Source organism: Colias eurytheme, chromosome 30 (assembly GCF_061535395.1).
Source record: "Colias eurytheme isolate Ceu_HAF_F1 chromosome 30, ilColEury1 Martin Lab GWU primary, whole genome shotgun sequence".
NCBI lineage: Eukaryota > Metazoa > Arthropoda > Insecta > Lepidoptera > Pieridae > Colias > Colias eurytheme.
The window spans coordinates 1,773,943-1,798,458 of NC_143009.1; the positions used below are offsets into that span (position 1 = coordinate 1,773,943).

At 31.9% G+C, this 24,516-nt stretch overlaps 1 protein-coding gene across 2 annotated transcripts in view; it reads left to right on the plus strand.

Annotated features, from left to right (window-relative positions):
• Positions 1–15,917, plus strand: part of ifc (delta4-sphingolipid-FADS-like protein ifc) — a 42,839-nt gene extending 26,922 nt beyond the window's left edge. For both annotated transcript variants that reach the window (XM_090118649.1, XM_090118650.1), the window contains 5 exons: positions 10,944–11,083; positions 12,054–12,267; positions 12,819–12,884; positions 14,017–14,162; positions 15,166–15,917. In XM_090118649.1, the coding sequence (XP_089974775.1) occupies positions 10,944–11,083; positions 12,054–12,267; positions 12,819–12,884; positions 14,017–14,162; positions 15,166–15,306 (707 nt within the window). In that variant the 3' untranslated portion in view covers positions 15,307–15,917. The remainder of the gene's footprint in view (positions 1–10,943; positions 11,084–12,053; positions 12,268–12,818; positions 12,885–14,016; positions 14,163–15,165) is intronic.
• Positions 15,918–24,516: the final 8,599 nt, after the last annotated feature.

Sequence of the window (24,516 nt, forward strand, 5' to 3'; positions counted from 1 at the left end):
TCGGGATGATTTATTACAAAAAAATGAGCACCACATTTTATAAATGTATATAACACTAAAAATTACAAAGTACAGGCTATTTCAAAACGAATTCAATGACTAGGTATCAATAATTAGTAAATCACCGAATTTGCATTCGCGAGCGTAAGTATCCATAGTGTTTGTCACTGACGGTCACTGACCTCTATAACTTATAGTTATAGAGGTCAGTGGTGTTTGTTGTGTAAACATGTATGTATTTGAGTAGTTAGTAGCATATTATATTCTGAATTTCTGATCCATGCCTATTCACTCAAAACTAATAACACTAATGATTTGTAACAGTAAATTATTTCAATAGGTAGGTATTTGAACATTTCCCAACAAGACGTAAGAATAATTATTCGTAGGTATACAAGATACAATAACAATTAATCTAATACACTATTTATTATTTTATTATTTACTAGCGGTCCGCCCCGGCTTCGCCCGTGGTACATGTTTACGTTTTCTCTCCATAAGAAGTAATAGCTAGAGAGCTAGCGCAAAGCTACCTGTATGTATTTGACCAGACCTGGATTTTTGTGTGTTGATTCCCCTATACCTACTATACATGAGATGAGGAGTCACTAAGCCCAGAGTGGTGGACGGGGCGCGCGCTTAGGTAAGACAGGTGGAAATTTTTGGCGAACTTTGAAACCATTTGACCACGTCTGCCATTTTGATATTTGAAAATAGATTATTATTACTATCGGAAAATAACAATGGCAGACCATTATCACGCGGATAACATTCTGGCAGACACTTATGAAAGTGCTGAAAAAAATACAATTTTGAAAGTATTTGACCAGATCTGCCATTCATATATTTTATTTATTAGGGTCTTAAAAACTTATTTTCGAAACGGCAGACATTTTCATTGCGTACAGACTTCAGCAGACAACAAAACTTTACAGACTTCAGCAGTCAACAAGACTTAGCTTCTACATGGTCAGATGTATATATGTATTACGTTCCCTGACCTTACATCAATGATTTACTTTATTAATGTTTTTATGGTCATTTACATTTAATTTTGAAAACTATGGAATAAAATTTATAAATTTGATGATACAAAACTAAATATACATTTGTAAAGAATCTCAAATATAAAGTTGTGTTGCAAATAACAAATCATCATTTAAATATTTAGTTTATTTCTTTATTTAAGAAACAATTAACAATTACAAAACAACATAAAAAAACACGCATGCATTTATTGAAATGTTCATTCATCATCACTATCGTATGGCGTTGTGTGACTCGTCTTCATAATCCATTGAATCGGATTCTGTAAAAGTAAAACGTAAATTATATAATAAAAGAAATGAGTCATTATAAACTTACCTAGTAAGGCAATGCCTTTGATGTCGCACGATGCCGCCGCGCCGCCAGTGTAGGTACTTCTGCTGCTACATGAAAATATGCTAGGGTTGCAACAAATGGGAAATAAAACAATTGTGATTATTACTATTATGATGTAATCATTTATTCATATTATGTACATTCAAAACAATTGCTATTATTAAATCTGATGTAATTATTTTTTCATAAATATATAATTATTATTAATTACATAATATATTGCACTGTGAAATATTTACGTATCACTTTATTTTTGATGTTCTTAATTGTCTTTTATAAAATTTAAGTGACGCATTCGCATTGGGATCAACAATCCGATAAGAAAAGAATGGAGACAACATATACATAGCTTTGATTTCAATTCTACAGATACAAAATATTATACAATCTATCTAAAATGATACAACGGATGTTTCCTGCGTTTTCTCGTCAAAATACCGAAACAACGTAATTATTGTATAGTAGTTGGGCGTGAAAGTAAAAAAACAAATGAAAAGTGTTTTCCATATGATTATTTATTAAATTTACGCGATTAAGAATAATTTCAACGATACAATTTAGTAACCGAGAATTCAGAGGATTAAAGAAAATACCTGCCTGATCATTTTATCAAACTCTAAAAGAATTATGGTTATTTCGCATCACTCGGTTTATTAGTTTGGTAATAATTATTAAAGGTAGTTACAACCCTAGCCATTGAGTCGAACGGTAGGCAACACAATATCGACTTTGTGCGGGTACATATGGTACATTTCTTCTTGCTGTGAAGCGTAATTATTATTACTTATTAAGATTTTTTAGGCTATTTTGAATCAGCTGTTCTAATTTAATTCTAGAAATTTATTAAAACGTGATTTTTTTAAAAGTATATTATGAGTTTATAAATACCTCAACCAATAGTTATTGTGTCCTATCCTCATTTCTTTATATCTTGGTAGTTAACTAAAGTGTTAAATTTACATAACCTCAACAACAACATTTACACTGCCACTGCACTAAAACTAAACTAACTAGCTCTCTAGCTATAAGAACCATCCTCGTACTTCAAGGGATATAATAAAAAAAGAATTATCGAAATCGGTTCAGCCGTTCTCGAGTTATGCGCTTACCAACACATTTTGCGATTCATTTTTATATATAAGACTAGTGGTCCGCCCCGGCTTCGCCCGTGGTACATGTTTACGTTTTCTCTACATAAGAACCATCCTCGTACTTCAAGGAATATAATAAAAAAAGAATTATCGAAATCGGTTCAGCCGTTCTCGAGTTATGCGCTTACCAAGTACCAACACATTTTGCGATTCATTTATATATATATACTAGCGGTCCGCCCCGGCTTCGCCCGTGGTACATAATATTTACGTTTTCTCTACATAAAAACCATCCTCGTACTTCAAGGAATATAATAAAAAAAGAATGATCGAAATCGGTTCAGCCGTTCTCGAGTTATGCGCTTACCAACACATTTTGCGATTCATTTTTATATATAAGAAGAAGATAAGATTATGTGAAAATAACCAGGAAGGTGAAAAACATATTTACGAAAACATAGTAACATAATATGGCTGTCGCTACAATAATTATATTTCAATTTTATCTTTTTATACCTAGTAGAACTGGCCGACGAATAAAAAAAATCGTATTAGAATAAATACAATAAATTACGGAACAAAAAAAGGATTGTAACTGAATTAGGTATGTTTGTTTCTGGGCGCACCGTTTTCGACGACGCGACGCGCGACGTAAGCGTATAGGTATAGGTACCTACTTTGCTAAAACAAACTAATAAAATTGTGTGTCTGTCTGAAAATTCGGTAAAGCATATTTTGCAAGTTTGTAATTACTTTGATAGTTTACCGATTTATAATAATTGTAATTGTAATTGTATAATATATAATTTGCAATGTGGTGAAATTTCATAAAAATCACGGGCCAATTTTTTGTTTTGAATCCCACCGAAAATATAATTGCGTTATTAGAATAATTAATTACTATACCTACCCACGATCAATTATTACAATATAGTCTCAAATGCATACTAGAGAAATATTGCAATTTGATTCAATTAAAATGCATAGCATACAAAAATAAATTCACAACACAAGAAATTCCGCGCGCAAATCGTAGCGCGTGTCAATGAAATCAAGAATGTTTTATATCAAGCCGACGCGGACGACGACGCGACGCCGAACAAAAGTACCTACGACGGACGACCACGCTTCGAGTTGCCAAACAACATGAGTAATAAATTGTTTACACAAGTTTTCCATTTTTCTGTATGAGTAGACAGAACTTCAAAACGCCACCTGCTACGGTTTATATTATGAACGATTGTTATAAAAATAAAAGTTATATTTGTTGGTGTAAACTATTTTATTGATCAATAATTTTGGAATTTAAAATTGTCAACATTGATTACAATAAAACGCAGTTTTATTTTATTACACTATTGTTTTTTTTATCAAAACATGTATTTGAAGTACCATATAATATTATGCTGATCCAAGCATTTTCACTCAAAACTTATATCACTAATGATTTGTAAAAGTAAATTATTTCAATATACATTTCATAACCAACATGTAAGAATAATTATTATTATTCCTACCTACAACAACAAACCTAAAACACTATTTACTATGGGAAAATAACCAGGAAGGTGAAAAACATATTATTATTTACGATTTCGACGCACTCGACTTTTAGTAAAATATAGTAGGGAAACATAATATTATGGTTTTGATTTTTGCTACTAGTATAAGAAAACTGCGTGTTCAAACTACTTGTTTGTCTGTCTGAAAATTCGGAAGTACTTTGGTAGTTTACCGATTTATAATAATATTGTATAAGTATATCGTTGTTTAAAAAATATTCAAACACAATAAAATATGATATATGTACTGATTTATCACTGGTTTCAGTGATGAACTGATGAGTCAATTATAGCCACTATACTTTCGTCATACGTGTGTATGATTGATGTGATTTGCAACGTGGTGATATTTCAGAAAAATCACGGGTCAAATTGTCCCACCGAAAATATAACTGCGTTATAAGAATAACTATACCTACGATAAATTATACATAATACAATATAGTCTCAAATGCATACTAGTGAAATATTTTATTTGAATCAATAAAATAAAAAAATAAATAAAAAATAATAATAATACAAAAATAAATTCACAACACAAGAAAATCCGCGCGCAAATCATAGCGCGTGACAATGAAATCAAGAACTTTCGAGCCGACGCGGACGACGAAGGAGCCTAACAAAAGTACCTACAATCATAGGCGGCTCGTGACAAAATTGTATGGCCGTGTTCACTTGAAATAAAACAACGAAAATAGGTACCTACAATAGCGTTAGCAGTACAAAAAAAATGAGCACCACATTATAAATGTCTATTTATACACTAAAAATTATAGAGTATTTCAAAACGAATTCAATTATTATTTAGCAATAATTAGAAAATCCCCGAATTTGCATTCGTGATCGTATTCATAGTGTTTGTCTACACTAATATTATAAAGAGGAAAACTTTGTTTGTTTGTTTGATTGTAATGAATAGGCTCATAAACTACTGGACATTTTACCAATGTTTGCAAGTTTGTGATTACTTTGATAGTTTACCGATTTATAATAATTGTATACTTATATCATTGTTTAAAAATATTCAAACACAATATGATATAGGTACTGATTTATCACTGGTTTCAGTGATGAACTGATGAGTCAATGTTAGCCACAATACTAATCACTTTCGTCATACATGTGTATGAACTATGATTGATGTGATTTGCAATGTGGTGAAATTTCATAAAAATCACGGGCCAATTTTTTGTTTTGAATCCCACCGAAAATACATATATTACTAATTGCGTTATTAGAATAATTAATTACTATACCCACGATCAATTATTACAATTTACAATATAGTCTCAAATGCATACTAGAGAAACATTGCAATTTGAATCAATTAAAATGCATAGCATACAAAAATAAATTCACAACACAAGAAATTCCGCGCGCAAATCATAGCGCGTGTCAATGAAATCAAGAATGTAATTTTATATCAAGCCGACGAGCGACGACGCCGAACTAAAGTACCTACAGTACCATTTACCTTCAGTGTACAATACAGTTTACAGACCTACGACGGACGAACAATAATGAGTAATAAATAAAAAAAAACATAGTTTCTAAGGTCATTAGTTTTATTTTATTTTATTGTTATTTTCTTTGAACGATTGGAAATGAAATTACTCAATTTTTACACAGAACTTTGATTTATTAGAATTATGCTCATTATGCATAAGATAACGAACGCGAATGCACGACATCTAGCGCGTCAATGTCTAAACATCGCCTTTCGTTTAGACATTGACGCGCTAGATCTGTAATAAGTATATAGTCTATGCGCTAGATGTCGTGCTTTATGTCGTGTTTCGCTTGGCAAAAGTCACGCACACTACTGTAGAAGTGTCAAATTTTTCCGGTATTTTACTGTTGTTTTTCTAAGTAAATATTGTAAATTATTGATTAAAAAGGTCGAACGCGCACACATTTCATTATAGAGAAGTGATAAAATGATTAGTTTTAAAGAAATAGTGTCTGTGTTAAGTGTTTAGAGGTAATCAAAAATGTATGGAGGGACGGTCGGAACATCAACCTTAAACCAGTTTTGTATTTTTAAATCGATTTTATAAGTAGGTATTCAGTTTATTTAGGTTTAATTTACCGTTTATGTAATAATTTATAGGAAAAACTATACTTACATTCAGTTACGTTTTAAGTTTTTACAATAGATTACTATTGCATAGCTTTTATCTCAGACTTTGAATGCGATGTAAAAATTCCGTATTGAAAAAACCTAACACCCCCCACTCCAACCGGCACAGCGATGCGATGCTATGCAATAGCGCAACCGCGGTGGTCCTCGAGTGCCACAGCACACGTATTTTTTTGTGTTTTATCAAGTCGAAAGTCGTTTGTTTAGTAAATCCTATTTGTGGAAAACATAGAATAGAATTCATGTTTCCTAGACAGTATATACTTAACGAATTTGTCACAAAAACAATGATTCTAATCTAAATATTATACCGGTTTATAATCCGGTCGTGGAAATCGTGTTTTTAAACGATATAATACTAGCTCTCCGCCCGCGTTTTAAAAGAAAAACCCGCATAGTTCCCGTTCCCGTGGGATTTCCGGGATAAAACCTATCCTATGTGTTAATCCAAGTTACCCTCTATATGTGTGCTAAATTTCATTGTAATCGGTTCAGTAGTATTTGCGTGAAAGAGTAACAAACACACACACATCCTCACAAACTTTCGCATTAATAATATTAATTCATTAGTAGGATACTTATCGAATTTTTTAGATTATCTGTTGGCAATATAATTTTTAAACATTATCTATGGGTAATAGAATTTTTTTATATTATCTGTGCGTAATGAAAATTTTCCATGTCTGACTAATATACGCTATCTAGTCACTACACACTATTATTGAAGCTGATGAGTTTGTTTGGTTGATTGAACACGCTAATCTCAGAAACCTTTGGTCCGATTTGAACAATTATTTCACTGTTGGATAGTCCATCTATCGAGGTAGGCTATAAGCTATATATCATCACGCTAAGACTATGAGCAATGCGGGTAAAACCGCGGGGTGCAGCTAGTATCCTACTTCCTACTATCCATAGTAATATTATAAATGCGAAAGTAACTCTGTCTGTCTGTCTGTTACTCAATCACGCCTAAACTACTGAACCAATTTGCATGAAATTTGGTATGGAGATATTTTGATACCCGAGAAAGGACATAGGCTACCTTTTATTGCGAAATATGTACCACGGGCGAAGCCGGGGCGGACCTCTAGTAATTTATAAATGCGATAGTTTGTGAGGATGGATGTTTAATGTTACTCTTTCGCGCAAATACTACTGAACCGATAACAATGAAATTTGGTATGTAGGTATCTGAAGAAACAGACAGACATAGTCTATTTTTATCCCGGAAATCCCACAGGAACGGGAACTACAGGTTTTTCTTTAATAACTCAGGCCCCGGAATCACAGACACAATAGAAAATTTATTGTGTCTGGGACCGATCGGGCCGCTTGGGGCTCAATGGGTTAAAAACGCGGGCGAAGCCGCGGGCGGAAATCTAGTGTACATGTGTAATCTAGTGTACTTAATACATCGATAAGGATACATGAATGGTACGAGAAAGGTATCACGTTTTAAGGATTATCATTTTGAGTACCAAGCTGATAATATTATATTGAGTGTAAACAAATTGTTTTTTAAACGGTTACAGTGTATTTGGGTCGATCAACTTTTAATGGTCCGACGGTACACGCATCATGTCCCTGAACGATAATTAATAAACATGAAATCATAAAGAGTTAAATTGGTTTTAATTATATTCCTTTTAATATTTTCTAACATTATTGTGAACAATATTTTACTTGTTTTATTAATTTGTGCGTAGTTTCATGGTTGTCCAGAGACTAAATGCAATTTTCCAGTACTATCACATTTGTCCCCAAGCTACAATGCATTAACAAACTTCGCATCATGAACACATACTATCACGACCATAAATACCAAATACACTTCTTGTTTCAGTTCATAATTATTGACATAAAAACATACAAACAATTTTTTTTTAATTGGATATAATACGATTTTCAGGCATTTTACTTTTGTCCCCATAAATCATCTACATGGCACAGGTCTCACAGACAACCGTAATTTATTTATGGAAACAAAACACAGATGGCGCGGTAGATTCCTAAACAACAAGCTAAACACATTAATTAACTGTCGGGCTCAAACGCCATTTTGATTTTTATAAAATCACGGCAACATTCGTCCGAGCGACGTTGGTGAGTGTGGGGTGGCTTTATTGTCAGTCCGTCAGACAACTGTGATTAAAACATAAGTACTTGATGCATTGTTATCAATTATACTACACGAGATGCGCTTTCGTCTATAATTTAGTGTGAGCTGAGATTAATATATAAAATAACAATAGTATTTGCTTGGCGGCTCAAAATTTTAAAAATGTCCCACGGACAACCAGTCACTTGGTCAACCAAAGTGGTTGTACCATGGACAATTTGGTTGTCCCTAGGACAATAATTATATAAAACTTATACTTTAACAGTTAAATAGTTCATGTTTTGTTTATTACTCGGCTGTTTCGGGAACACATTTTTATTACGCGATTTTATGTCTAGTTTAATTGTAATTTTAACATTTCAAAAATCAAGACGCTACTACTACAACCACGATGTCCCCATATGAAAATCACATTATACTTCATTCATTCAGTTATATCGAGAATCAGTTCATTTTAATTAAGTAAAATCAATAATACGATACGTAACAACCTCGCCTTAATAGTTTTTTTGTAAAAAATATCACTATTTCCGCTTTACTGAAACTTTTTTATATAAGAAACATTATTTGGTTGTTCAAAAGACATCATTCGTTTCAATTTTAATAAAAATATTTCGTATTTTGGGTGTAAATAGAACAAATATCAAAATATTATTTATTATTTAATATTAGAAGAATTTGTTTTAATTCTTAAGGGAATTTAACATTTAAAAAAGTACTATTGTGTAAGTTGTCCAAAGGACATTATTTCCCGTGAATAGATCGGTTCGTGAAGTTAAATCCACAAATGTATTTAATCAACATCACTGCTGCTTATATAATCTTAATCTACGAAGAATTATCTTCTAAATGAAATAGTAAAATGCTGAAAATTAAGTACAAAAAAAAAATACGAGAAAATTATGATCGGGACCTTTAAAAATTGATTGACCCATTTACATCAAACGAACATAGAGCTAGAGCAAGAGCATTCTTTCGTGATCTTTTAGTGTAAACGAAAACTCGTATTCAGTGTTGTTCAGTATTAGAACATTATAGAATCTTTCGAACGAACAACGAACGAATGCTTTGCGGATTGGCTCCTCCTAATTATTTAGAAAACATTGATATAAATTTCAATTACATATTAGTGTTATTGCTGTTATGTTTTAGATTGTAAGAATTATAGTCATATAATATTGAATTAATAAATGCTACTAAAGATAAAACATCACCTGTCTTTCTCAAAACTAAAGATATAAAATATTACTAATTTTTCCATATCATACATAATCTATACTAATATTATATTCTATACTAATATTACAAACCTTAAGAGTTTGTTTGTTTGTTTGTTTCAACGCGCTAATCTCGGGAACTACTGGTCCGATTTGAAAAATTCTTTCAGTGTTAGATAGCTCATTTATTGAGAAAGGCTATAGGCTATATATCATCCCACTACGACCAACAGGAGTGGAGCCACGGGGGTGAAACCGCGCGGAGCAGCTAGTATAATATATATCTACTAGCGGTCCGCCCCGGCTTCGCCCGTGGTACATATGAAAAATAGATGTTGGCCGATTCTCAGCCTTACCCGATATGCACAGAAAATTTCATGAGAATCGGTCCACCCGTTTCGGAGGAGTATGCAGACTAACATTGTGACACGAGAATTTTATATATAAGATACAAAACTATTCGGAATAAAAACGTTTAAAACGTGAATCATAGATAAGATATACATATTAAGTAATATAAGATTAAAATACAGTCGATTATGTTGTTGTTTGTCGTATTATTATCGATATCGATAATCCGCAAAACGTGTCGATATTTTTTATTAATACACATCTTAATCTCTTTACAAAATACCTGTCTCTTCTTTAGAAAATTACTATCTGACTGTATATCTCGAGTCTTTCGAATTTTTCTAGAAACTATTGTTACTTATTTATATCTTCTTAATACAGTGCAACCTCGATATAACAAATCTGAAGGGAACAAAAAAATATTCTTTATATCAAGTAATTCGTTGAACTGAGGTTCGTTATGTTGAGGTTAGGTTGGTCTAAAATTCGTTATAAAGAGGTCATTTACGTTTCTGATCCATTTCAACTTGAATCTTTAACAATATTGACGAGCAGCAGTGTTCACATTACTTTCCAATTTAAATTAAACAAAAATGATCGTTTTACGAACAAAAGCATGTCGAAACCTGAAATCACATACTATGAGATTAAGAATCATTACATTGGTTGGAACTTTATATAAAGGTTTTGGGTTGACGAAATTCGTTATTTAGAGGTATTTATACTTTTCTTGATAGTTAAAAATTCGTTATAAAGAGGTTGTTCGCAAAAAATGTTCGTAATGTAAAGGGATATTTTATATTGAATCTTATGGACAATTCAAGGGGATTACGAAAAATTTGTTAAATCGAGGAAATCGTTATATTGAGGTACGTTATATTAAGGTTGCACTATATAAATCTCGTGTCACAATGTTTGTCCTCAATGGTCTCCTAAACCACTTAACCGATTATAATAAAATTCGCACACCATGTGCAGTTGGATCCAACATGAGAGATAGGATAGTTTAAATAGGTACCACGGGCGAAGCCGGGGCGGACCGCTAGTTTATTTATAAATTACTATTTTATTTTACAGCAATCCACGAAATAGCGCACAGCCTAGCGTTCGGCCACAACAGGCCGTTGCACAACAAACTGTTTGGTTTCTTCGCTAATCTACCGATCGGGATACCGATATCAATCAGCTTTAAGAAATATCACTTGGAGCATCATAGGGTGAGTAAGATTTGTTTTGGCTCATGAAACTTTTTAATAATATGAGGAAAGTGAAGTCCCGTGTCCCCAAGTGGGGTAAGTGGCAGATGCATTATCCATACCTACATCTGTTTCACTGATCGATTTTCTTTAGGGACAAGTAGGTGATCAGCCTTTTGTGTCCTGCCAGACCGAGACATTTTTTTTTCTTTGTCTCCACCGGGAATCGAACCCAGGACCCCTCGGTTCTACGCTCATGCGTCAACCGTTGTACCATAAGGAGGCGGTCACAATAATATGAGGAGCTTGGGTTTAATAAGGTAGATGTATAATACTATTTGCATTATTGTGCAAATTAATATCTATGGAATTAAGAAGAGTAGGTACTTCGAAAATTATTATTCATTTCCTTCGGATCATGAAAATATACTTTTTAACGTGAAAAGCTAGTTGTGACCACTAATTAGTAGCTCTTTATTTATCAATCTTATATATAAAAATGAATCGCAAAATGTGTTGGTAAGCGCATAACTCGAGAACGGCTGAACCGATTTCGATAATTCTTTTCTTATTATATTCCTTGAAGTACGAGGATGGTTCTTATGTAGAGAAAACGTAAACATGTACCACGGGCGAAGCCGGGGCGGACCGCTAGTACATATAATAAATCTGTAGAAGGGTCAATTCTGTACATTGAAAATATAAATAGCATAATAGTGTTACTGGATCGATACCAAACCCAAATATGTGATTAAAAAAATTTTTGTCTGTCTGTCTGTCTGTATATGCTGACATCACTTGAAAACTAACTGTTCCATTTCGATGTAACTTGGTATAATTATACTTTATTATCCTGGGCATAAAATAGGATACTTTTTATCCTGGAATATAATTTGTATCCTTTCTCATTTATATTAGTAGGATTTGAATGCTATAAAACTAAAATATCAAATTAAAAATTAAACAAAAATGAAACATAAATTTTTTTCAGTACCAAGGCGACGAAGTGATCGACGTCGATTTACCAACGCTAGTGGAAGCGAAATTATTCTGTACGACAGGGGGAAAGTTAATATGGCTGTTCTTGCAGCCATTCTTCTATTCGCTACGGCCTCTGGTGGTCAGACCTAAACCTATGTCACCTATGGAAGCTGTTAATCTAATAATACAATTGATGTTCGATATGGTCGTTGTTAAACTTTTTGGTAAGTTTTTTTTGTAATTGTTGTATACTGACCTGTTTTGTTTCCTTATTTCATTTACTTATATTATGAATGTTTTCTGATTTTGAAAATTGCAGATAAACTCGATTGAATAAAAATTGTCTAAATCCCTACTAATTTTATAAATGCGAAAGTAACTGTCTGTCGGTCTGTCTCTTCACGACGAATTCACTAAACCAATTTAGATGATTTCGTATAAAGATAGTTTGAGACCTGCAAAATGATTTAGAATAGTTTTATCCCGGAAAAACTAAGAAATTAAAACTGAAATTTTCTTTATTTATTGAAATTATATATCTAACTAGCTTTCCGTCCGCGACATCGCCCGCGCAGTCAAAGAAAAACCCGCATAGTTCCCGTTCCCATGGGATTTCGGGATAAAACCTATCCTATGTCCTTTCTCGGGTATCAAAATATCTCTATACCAAATATCATGCAAATTGGTTCAATAGTTAAGGCGTGATTGAGTAACAGACAGACAGACAGAGTTACTTTCGCATTTATAATATTAGTATGGATTATTTCTTTTTCAGGGTGGAAAGTATTGAGCTACTTGCTTATTGGATCTCTTCTTGCTATGGGCATACATCCAGTTGCTGGTGAGTTACCAAATTATATTAACAAAAATACTAACGAGTACTAATTATTATAAAAAAAAGACGGGTTGCACTCCGGGAGTGCCGGCAGAAGTGAAAACTTGATTATTAACGTTGAGCATGTTTGATATTTTGGAATGGTATCCGTTTTACGCTTTTTCGATCAGGTCACGTGTCCTGACGCGAGTTTAACATTTTATACCCATTACAGAAAAAGTGCTCAACGCCGCTAAAGAAGTTTTCACTTCAAAAATTGGTCCTTATGTCAACTTAATATTATTTTATGGTAGTACATAATAAAATACAAGAGCAATTACTTGAAAATATCTTAAAATTATTATCACTACATAGTATAAAACAAAGTCACTTTCTCTGTCCCTATGTCCCTTTGTATGCTTAAATCTTTAAAACTACGCAACGGATTTCGATGCGGTTTTTAATAGATAGAGTGATTCAAGAGGAAGGTTTTAGTATATAATTTATTAGGTTTTAGACAAAGCGGGCGAAGCCGCGGGCGGTAAGCTAGTTTAATATAAAAAAAATTGGTCCTTATGTCAACTTAATATTATTTTATGGTAGTACATACATAATAAAATACAAGAGTAATTACTTGAAAATATCTTAAAATTATTATTGTGAATAAATAGTAAACTTCAGGCTTACAGCCACATTTCTATAAATCAGGGAAATCACACCCAACCTTTGCCAACTTTGGTAACATTTTTAATAAGATTTTTTTTTATAATCAACGAATATTATTTAATAATTTTATCAAAATTTCATTAAAATATAAATTTCTATACTGACAATGGTCTATATTCTGATATTTATAATAAAACTAGAATTCCGCCCGCGGCTTCGCCCGCGTTTTCAAAGGAAAACCCGCATAGTTCCCGTTCCCGTGGGATTTCCGGGATAAAACCTATCCTATGTGTTAATCCAAGTTACCCTCTATATGTGTGCTAAATTTAATTGTTATCGGTTCAGTAGTTTTTACGTGAAAGAGTTACAAACATCCATACACCCATACAAACTTTCGCCTTTATAATAGTATTAAGATTAAGATATCATCACCGAACATTTTTATGTCCTAAATATCAATATTTTAACGTTATTATTTTATTATTTATTACAGGTCACTTTATATCCGAGCACTATATGTTCAGAAAAGGCTTCGAGACATATTCGTACTATGGTCCTCTAAATTGGATCACATTCAATGTTGGATATCATAATGAGCATCATGATTTTCCGGCAGTGCCTGGTAGTAGGTTGCCTGAGGTCAGTAAATACTAGGTTTTAAAAGCTTTAGGGCCGATTTTTCAATCCTTGGATAAAACTTATTCGTCGAATAATGTATAAAACTATCATTTTAAAGACGTATTCTAATTGCCCGTATTTGACAGTTTACGTGACATTTTAATATTATCGTGTAATACTTTATTGGACGGATAAGTTTTATCCAAGCATTGAAAAATCGGCCTTTAAATACATAGAAAAAACAAGATATTCACATCTTTGTCAACATACATAACATCTCTACATAGAATAAAACAAAGTCGCTTTCTCTGTCCCTATATGTCCCTATTTAAAACTACGCAACGGATTTTGATGTGTTTTTTTTAAAGATAGAGTGATTCTCGAGGAAGGTTTTAGTTTATAATTTATTAGGTTTTAGACAAAGCGGGTGAAGCCGCGGGCGGAAAGCTAGTATCATGTAAATTGTGTTAAATTTTAAATGACATGGTAGTAAAAGTTATTTTTCTCTTTTTAAAGCACTAACTAAATAAAAGCTTGCTTTTAACAACTTTTTTCTTTAAATTTATTAAAAATTATTTTACCATTACCAAGTTCCTTTATTCCTGGATGATATAGACTGTAATATTTTTGTTATTCACATTTTTAAATACTATCTTACCACAAAACACTTTAAAAGTTAACTTTAAGCGCGGGTTCTCTTTAATCTGGTTTTGTCGTATTTCACATAAACAACTATTAAAGTGACAGATCCCTGATTTAAAGTAAAACTGTGTTTAAATTGTTTTGTGGTCGATCTTTTACCTTATTCTAGGTTCTTTAAATTATTTATATTAAACACTAGCGGTACGCCCCGGCTTCGCCCGTGGTACATGTTTACGTTTTCTCTAAATAAGAACCATCCTCGTACTTCAAGGAATATAATAAAAAAAGAATTATCGAAATCGGTTCAGCCGTTCTCGAGTTATGCGCTTACCAACACATTTTGCGATTCATTTTTATATATAAGAAAGATTGTATCTTACAGGTAAGGAGAATTGCGCCAGAATTCTACGACACACTACCACACCACGATAGTTGGTCTGCCGTTCTATGGGACTTTGTAATGGACCCAGACATCGGGCCATACGCCAGGATAAAGCGCAAGCACCACGGTCTGGATAGCTAGAACGTTAATAAATATTAATTTCCCAATAAAATCATTAATTTTTTACCGTAATTTATCGATTTTACCACTTTCATAAGTTATGTATAGTATCGGTCCCAATACATACCCTTGTGGCACCCCGGATACAAAATAGAAGCATTTATTATGGAAATAAATCGCGGTTTAGAACGGTAGATTAATTTTGAATGGTAATAATCGAGTTTTGGTTACAAATTGTTTGTGGCATTATTATTGTATGAGAAATATATATTTTTAGTACATGTATAATAATATGAAGTCTGGTTTTTGTATACTATATATTTAAATGAACACGGTAATAAATAATAATCGATAGATAATTATAAAGCATTTAGTTACTTTTTATTATTGCGCATAATTTTAATTTACAAGAGCGTGTGTGCCGAGCACACGTGTCAGAAGTGAAACTTCTTTGGCAAGATTCAAAGACCAAAATCGTCACCCTCCATGACGTGACGGTATTGCCATGACGCGACCTTGAAATTTTACTCTCGCGCCTAAAGAAGTTTCATTTCAAAATATGGTGTTATTTTTACAGTACAATATATTATGGTACCTTTAAACTGTGGAATACATATATGTATATTACTTAAAAAATCAATGTTATAAATTATAATACTGTCTGTTCGTTGTTTAATTTGTGGAAAAAAAATGGATTTTATTTAAATTTTTAATCGATGTTTGGTGTATTTTATTACAAAAAGTATTTTTTGAGAGTCATTTTTATCATTTGTCACAATTTATTTCATCTTTACATTTTTTTATTCACAAATTGTACCTATGACCGTCTCCATGTTTAAATATTTTTCATAGATAGAATCTCTCATCCTAAATAAAATATGTACCTATCATATATTTAACTGATTTTGTCAATAATGCTTTCTTGGGAATGAATAATAAATTCAGAATTTTTGTTATTGTCAATATATTTAGATTCTTGTGAATGTCATGTTACTTTTTTATCAAATGATATAGAAAAATAACAATAATTTGTTATGAAATTAATTTTACAGTATGCGTATGTATTGTATTTTTAATATACGGGTATTTCAGGAGAGTTATTATTAAGTAATGGAACTTAGGAACAGATGTGGTACCAATGTCGATCCTTGGGGCACCCCAAAGTATTTTTATATCCTTCTTGAAGTCAATTTTCAACTTTTTTCACTAGTTCCGTATGTGTCTGTGAGACTTTTGTAAATTTGTTAATACATGAATTATACATTTGATGTCAGTAAATATATTATTATAATGTACTAGCGGTCCGCCCCGGCTTCGCCCGTGGTACATATTTATGTTTTCTCTACATAAGAACCATCCTGGTACTTCAAGGAATATAATAAAAAAAGAATTATCGAAATCGGTCCACCCGTTCTCGAGTTATGCGCTTACCAACACATTTTGCGATTCATTTTTATATTATAAGATTTATCAAGATAAAACAGGTTTAAAATAAATAATTTTTACTTTTTTAACTACATTTAAAACAGTTTTTTTTTTCATGAATAATGCATTGAAAATTATTCATATTCATTAAATTTTATTATATTGTATGCATATAATGCGTCAGTGATATTATTATAAAGATATTATTTAACTAGTGTGTGATTTCTTATATATTTTTTCTATAAATAAAAAATAACCATTTACTCATTTTTTTCAAAATTGTCACCATTTTTTGGAAACCTACCATAAATTGAAATTTTTAGTAAATTCTTAATTTTTTGTGTCTCGGTATTATAAAGTTTTGTAAGTACATATATAAAATTATATTTTTTATTTTTTTTACATTTCGTCGCTTACGCATTTTTAATATGAAATGAGCTTATAAATGTTACAAATTAGTACGTTTAGTATAAAAAAAAACTAACAGGAATAATTCATTTAGAAATTAAAGATTTTAACGGATTTAAACGCGATTTATTCATTATATTATTTTCCCGACGTTTCGCATACTAATATTATGAATAAATCGCGTTTAAAAATCTTTAATTTGTAAAGGTTAAATAATTATTTATTTATTTGCCATACATATGTATAGATTAATGGCTGTTTTTAGAATCAATTTGGTTCATTTCCAAATATATTTTTCATGCTTCATTGCTTTTATCTGATGTCAAAAACACTATTTTGTCCAAAAATGATGCGAATTTGAAAATAAAAGAAAATTTTAAATAATATTTCAGTCATATTGGTAGCTAAATATAGACATTTTTTGGTTGATGCGTCATATTGTATAAAATGGTGTTTAAACTTTGAGAATTCGCTCTAAATTACGCGATTTTTGTTACATTGTATAATTTCAGTTTTCATACGTTAATTATTAAAATATCTATTATTTTCACATAGATAAAAATTAAAAAAGTATTAGAGCGAGTTTCTGTATCATATATATGTAATTTTATAACTACCTATATAATATAAAGTATTATATCAAGACCAGAATCGAGATCAAATTATTTCTCTTAAAATGTTAAAGACTAAATTAAAAACACCAAGAAAAAATATTATACGAAACTAGCTGCTCCGCGCGGTTTCACCCGCGTGGCTCCACTCCTGTTGGTCGTAGCGTGACGATATATAGCCTATAGCCTTCCTCGATAAATGAGCTATCTAACACCGAAAGAATTTTTCAAATCGGACCAGTAGTTCCCGGGATTAGCGCGTTCAAACAAACAAACTCTTCAGCTTTATAATATTAGTATAGATGAAATAAAATTCACGCGCTTTCTCCTGCTATATATAATTTTTTTGACATCACAAAATTGGACTGGTAACATTATTTTAATATATTATGTATGTAGTAAGATTTTCGATTCTGGTCTTTTTAATATAACCCAAGGTTTAGAATAATGTACAAAGATCTATGTTTCTATTATGTAAATGTATATTTCTGTAAGTTGTTGTAATAAAATGAATTAAACATAATGTTTGTTTTATTTGTTTTCCCTATTTTGATGAAAATAATAATTATGAGGTGCAAAGAAAGAAAAAGCACTTATATTTAATTACACTATTTTTCTTTTGAATACGGATTATCTCCCTTTTAAAGTAAAATAAATGAATTTTATCGAGATTCCCTACTAAACTAATTAAAATAAAATTTTTGGAAAAATGAATATTCTTGGAAATATATTCATACAGCGCCATCTAGCGGCAAACAGATTTTTATTACAAAAAGGAAACTATACTCATCCTGTAGTTGCACTGATGACTCACTATTTTCTTAACGCGAACGGACATAGTAAAAAACTCATATACACATTTCTACAATACAAATAACTATAATTATTATTACTTTAAGACGACGACGACCGCCTCCTTGGTACAGTGGTTGACGCGTGAGCGTAGAACCGAGGGGTCCTGGGTTCGATTCCCGGTGGAGACGAAGAAAAAAAAAATCTCGGTCTGGCAGGACACAGAAGGCTGATCACCTACTTGTCCCTAAAGAAAATCGATCAGTGAAACAGATGTATGAATAATGCATCTACCCCTTACCCCACTAGGGGACACGGGACTTCACTTTTATTACTTTAATAAAACCTTCTGCCTTCTAATAATTGTCAGAAGTAGGCTAAATTTAAATTGAATCACACGAGAGGCACTAACTTGTAAAGAATCGTCAAAATTGATTCAACCAGACTTGATTTGTTTCAACAAACAGAAAAATACAGTAGAATTGAGTTCCTCCTCTCTTTTGCAGTCAATCGCAAACATAGACATTGCTTAGCATTTTTTTTTTATAATGTATAAAAAAAATGATTAGCAAGCAATACATCTGTCGAAGATAATTTGAGCAATTTTGCCATTTAACAGACGACGATCGCGATGGTTTGTTCGATATATTTTAAAAACTATACAAAAAATACTCTGCAAAGCGGGACTTGGTCAGTTGGAAAAGTGCTCCCGCGTATTAGTGCTTTTAATAATGTGCGAGGATGTGTAGCGAGGATTGTGTTTGTAAATAACCAATCATATCGATTCATTTAGTTTGAAGCGTTTAGCGTTTTAAGCGATATCGGTTAAAAACATTCCTCGCACATTATTGGTAGGAAAGCATCGCAGTTTACCTAAACCGAGTTCCGCTTTGCAAACTATGTTTATTGCACGCCTCTTAAGCGAAGCGTTGAGGTGGGTAGGTACTAATGTCACTTCGCGCAAAACATCTGATTTTTCAAACTTAAAATGTCTTTATGTATCATACATTGCACTTGTAAGATAATACATACACACACATATTAAGAAAAAACACTATTTTTAACGTTCATGATATTTTTGATGTCATTTTTGTTATTTAAACTAGTTAAAAAACAGTTTAAAAAAGTTCAGTCTTGGACGTCCGTGTGTCTGTATGTGCGGATCCTTACCGAAATACTTTACTAATCGAGTCTTTTTTTTTCTCTTACGCTTGAGTATGCTCAGGAATAGAACCCTTTCATTTTTCAGGGTCTGATTCGATGTGGTTTAATTGTTATCAAATAAACAAAAATAATAATTAATAAATATTTATTAAAAAAAATTATGAGGCGTGCACTTTTGGATTTTCCAAATTATTTTTTTATATTTATCGAACGAACTAAACCCAACACACACCTTTCTGATTTTGAATTTTCGGCATTCTACTAATAGTATAAATTCGAAGTTTGTGAGGATGGATGTGTTTGTTACGATTTGTTACAAGAGCTACTGGACAGATTTGGATGATTTTTACAACAGTATAGGTTAAAATTTTTGGAGAATCAAAAAATTCGATTCGAACCTAATGAATGCCATAAAAGTACAATATCAAATTAAGCAATAGGTGATATATGTCGCTGGGAAATTCGCCGTTTACAAACGCTCGGCATTTTGTAATATGCCGAGAATTAGTTATCAGAATTTTTTTGTTTAGTTAGGGGGGTGCGTTAGGTTAGGTTAGCCCCGTCGGCTCGAAACCATTTTTTTAACATTTGGAAAATGTAGATCCTTGGCATATTTAGAATATGCCGAGCATTTATAAAGTGACTGACGCAGTTTGTAAACGTCGAAATTCTACAACTTGCCTGCGTATGTGTACATCAGAAAACTACTACTTTTATCTATCTTTCATAGTCTTGGTATCAGAGTATTTAATTTTGCCGCGGGTAAAACCGCGTGGCTAATCTAGTGAATAAACGCAAAAACTACTTAACCGATATTAATGCAAAAATTTATTGATGCTTTTTTAGCTCATATCTTGTCGTCTCGGTGCGAGTTGCTAGTTAAGCTAAGGGTAAGGAATAAAATAAAAAAACAAATTACAATGTACAGCATTTATTAAAATAATAATGGACGGTATTACTTAAGTCTTTTCATTTACACTACACATAATATAAAATAAAAATACAATTAATTTGATGTGAGTTACACTAAAATACAGTGCTAAAAACACTAATTATGCACTAAATCTAATATTAAGTTTTTGAAACAATATGTTCTCTTTAAAAAAATAATCCATACTAATATTATAAATGCGAAAGTAACTCTGTCTGTCTGTCTGTTACTCAATCACGCCTAAACTATACGCCGCGTCACGTAAAAAGAGCGCTGGGAAAAAGTGGAGTGGGTAACTTTGCGCATGGGTACACTCGCGCACGCAAGTACTATACTAGGTCTATTGTTTTATTTTTTAACGATCTTTTCGCTCGCCGTTTCGTATATTGATTAATGCTAGGTACATTGATAAATATATGGAATAGCAAATAGAACTAAAACATGTTGAATGCAGTTTAAAATGTTTAATCTAGAATATTTAAAAAAATTAAAGTAAAGGGGAAACTCCTTCCATTAAATCGTCATGGGTGACGTGAAAATTGAAATCCAGATGAGGACGCGGTTAACAATTACTGTACACACGGAACATTTTGTTGCCAGTGCGGTTCGTTTCATACATTGTTTTAAATTATCAACTGAATTATTATCAGCTTCTCTCTTCATAAAACAATAAACATCATAAATCATTTTTCTGTGAAAAAACATTTCGTAATTAAAAACTTTTGTGTGCGGTAGTACTATGAGAACAAACGTAGCGTGAACACAGCGCGGGAAGCAAAGGCTAACTGACGAACCAATAGCGCACCGGCAAGCAAGCGGCGCGTCACCCGCCCGCCCCGCGCCGCACCTCATGCCACCAAATAGATCTATAAATCATCTAGTACGCAGCTTGACCGCCAGCGCTCTTTTTACATGATCCCACCTGTACTGAACCAATTTTCATGAAATTTGGTATGGAGATATTTTGATACCCGAGAAAGGACATAGGCTACTTTTTATCCCGGGAAAATGACGCAATCCCGGAAATCCCACGGGAACGGGAACTATGCGGGTTTTTCTTTGACTGCGCGGGCGAAGCCGTGGGCGGAAACCTAGTTAATTATAAACCTACTATATCGATTTTCAATATATAATTTCATTTAAAATATATAAGCCAACCATTAGCTGACTTTTTTGTATAAAAAGTTCTCAAACAGGCATGTGAAATTTGAACAATTTTAATTTATATTTTATATATGATAAAAACCAATAACATTCAGTATATAATACAATATAGGTGACATAAATGCTAATTACATTGAAATAAGGTTTAAAACATGATTTATTACTAAGGCACAGAATTATCTAGACATTTTTCTATGTGTAAATATGTATACTTTATTTCTGTTGTTTCTATAATGTTCGTCGAAAACCAGGTAAAAACTTATTTATTAAATAAAATGCATTAAATTCATTACTCTATACATTAAATAAAATGGTGGGAATCCAGATTTTTTTTATTTAAAAATCATTTATTAAATGACATTTTAAAAGTATACGATGTTTTTACAGACAAGTAGGTGATCAACTTTCTGTACCAGACAGTTTTATGTATTTATTCATGTTATCCTTATTTAGATATTTCTTAAAATAAAAATGTGTACGTGTACCTACTAGTGTACACACGTAAGAAGTGAAACTTCTTTATGACCTTATTTTTCAAAAAATAATTTACTATAATATGCAACTACAGAAATACGTCGAATCACGCGTGGTAGGGATAAGGAAAAGATGGTGCGTAACGGACAAATGTCACGCGTAACGAAAAAATGTTACACTAAATTTTTTTTCCAACCCCGATTAAGAAGTTTCACTTCAATAACAATATTCCTTAGTAAAAATAAAGGAATATTATATGGACGGATAGTTTACAAATAAGATCATATGTATAGTTATATATATAAAAATGAATCGCAAAATGTGTTGGTAAGCGCATAACTCGAGAACGGCTGAACTGATTTCGATAATTCTTTTTTTATTATATTCCTTGAAGTACGAGGATGGTTCTTATGTAGAGAAAACGTAAACATGTACCACGGGCGAAGCCGGGGCGGACTGCTAGTAGTTATATAAATGCAATAGTAAAATAGTAAATCTTAAATATAAAAATCGATTTCTGTGCGTGCGTTAGTATTGTCAAAGCTCGAAAATTGCTTGACTGATTTTACCGTAATTTTTGTTTTTTTTCGCCGCTATTAAATGGTAAACTTGTTAGTTATTATAAAAGATACATTTTAAAATATAAAAACTACGAAAACATAAATCATAGAATTACAAAATACATCAAATCATCTAGTGCTTATATTTAACATTTAAAATACTAACAGTAAGATGTACTACAGTAATGGCCGATCCCAATATTCAAACTACGGTTATAGATAGACAGCTATCTACGATAGTTAAGCGCGTCACACACGGTGAAGATACTATAATATTTTATGTTAAGATTATCTAATATAAAATATTACAGTATCTTAAGGTATCCGGTATCAGCGTTCTGACCATCATTTTTCTTTTTGTCATTGCGTACTAAGACCCCTGTAGAACCGCCATCCTGTTACAAATGACCCGAAACACTGACACAAAATTTCGGGTCATTTGTAACAGGATGGCGGTTCTACATCTACCGGATACCTTAAGATACTGTAATATTTTATATTAGAGAATCTTAACATAAACTATCGTAAGATAAATACGATATTGGGAACGGCCATTACTGGCTGATAGCTGTCAAAACGTTATTGGGACGCTCAAATAGACAAATTCAAAGAGAAAAATATACCTCAGTTAGTCCTCCAGACGATAGATAGCGATCAGAGATAGGTTAGCTTATCGCTAGTAAGCTTATTGGGACAAAATAAAAGATAGATAAGATTTTCTATCTAAAGATAGAAAATGCTATCTATCTTTTATTTAAAAGGGTCAAACCGAAAATAGATACGATATTGGAAACGGCCATAAGTAGTATGGCATTAAAATGACCGTATAAAAGATTTTCTATCTAAAGATAGAAAATGCTATCTATCTTTTATTTAAAAGGGTCAAACCGAAGATAGATACGATATTGGAAACGGCCATAAGTAGTATGGCATTAAAATGACCGTATAAAAGATTTTCTATCTAAAGATAGAAAATGCTATCTATCTTTTATTTAAAAGGGTCAAACCGAAGATAGATACGATATTGGAAACGGCCATAAGTAGTATGGCATTAAAATGACCGTATAAAAGATTTTCTATCTAAAGATAGAAAATGCTATCTATCTTTTATTTAAAAGGGTCAAACCGAAGATAGATACGATATTGGAAACGGCCATAAGTAGTATGGCATTAAAATGACCGTATAAAAGCCATAATAATTTTCCAAACAAATTTGGTAGGTTTTTCTTTAATCTAAACTTAGCACAAGAAAAAAAATCGAATTTGTTAGAAGAAATAAGATACATTAAAATAATTATAATTTGTCTCTTTCTCGTTACTTTATAATACCGGAGTAAAATGCAGTAGAAAATACTTATTTATTAACACTAGAAAAATTTCACATTTGCTTCAAGACTACCCTCATTTTGACAAGAAATATTAATATTTAGGAGTCAAATTTGTAATTAATAATTGACAGTGCTATTTTAACTTTAAAACATATTTAATTCTTAAAATCATCATTTCATTTCATACATTTCACACCGATTGTTAAGACTACCCTCATTTTAACAAAATATACATATATTTTTGAGTCAAAATATCAATCAATAATGGAAAGTGTTATATTTTATTATCTTTAAAACAATTTTTTACTTTATTAAGTAAAAGTCTTAACACTTTATCAGAGTTTTATGTCCTAAGATACATTTTACATCGGAGT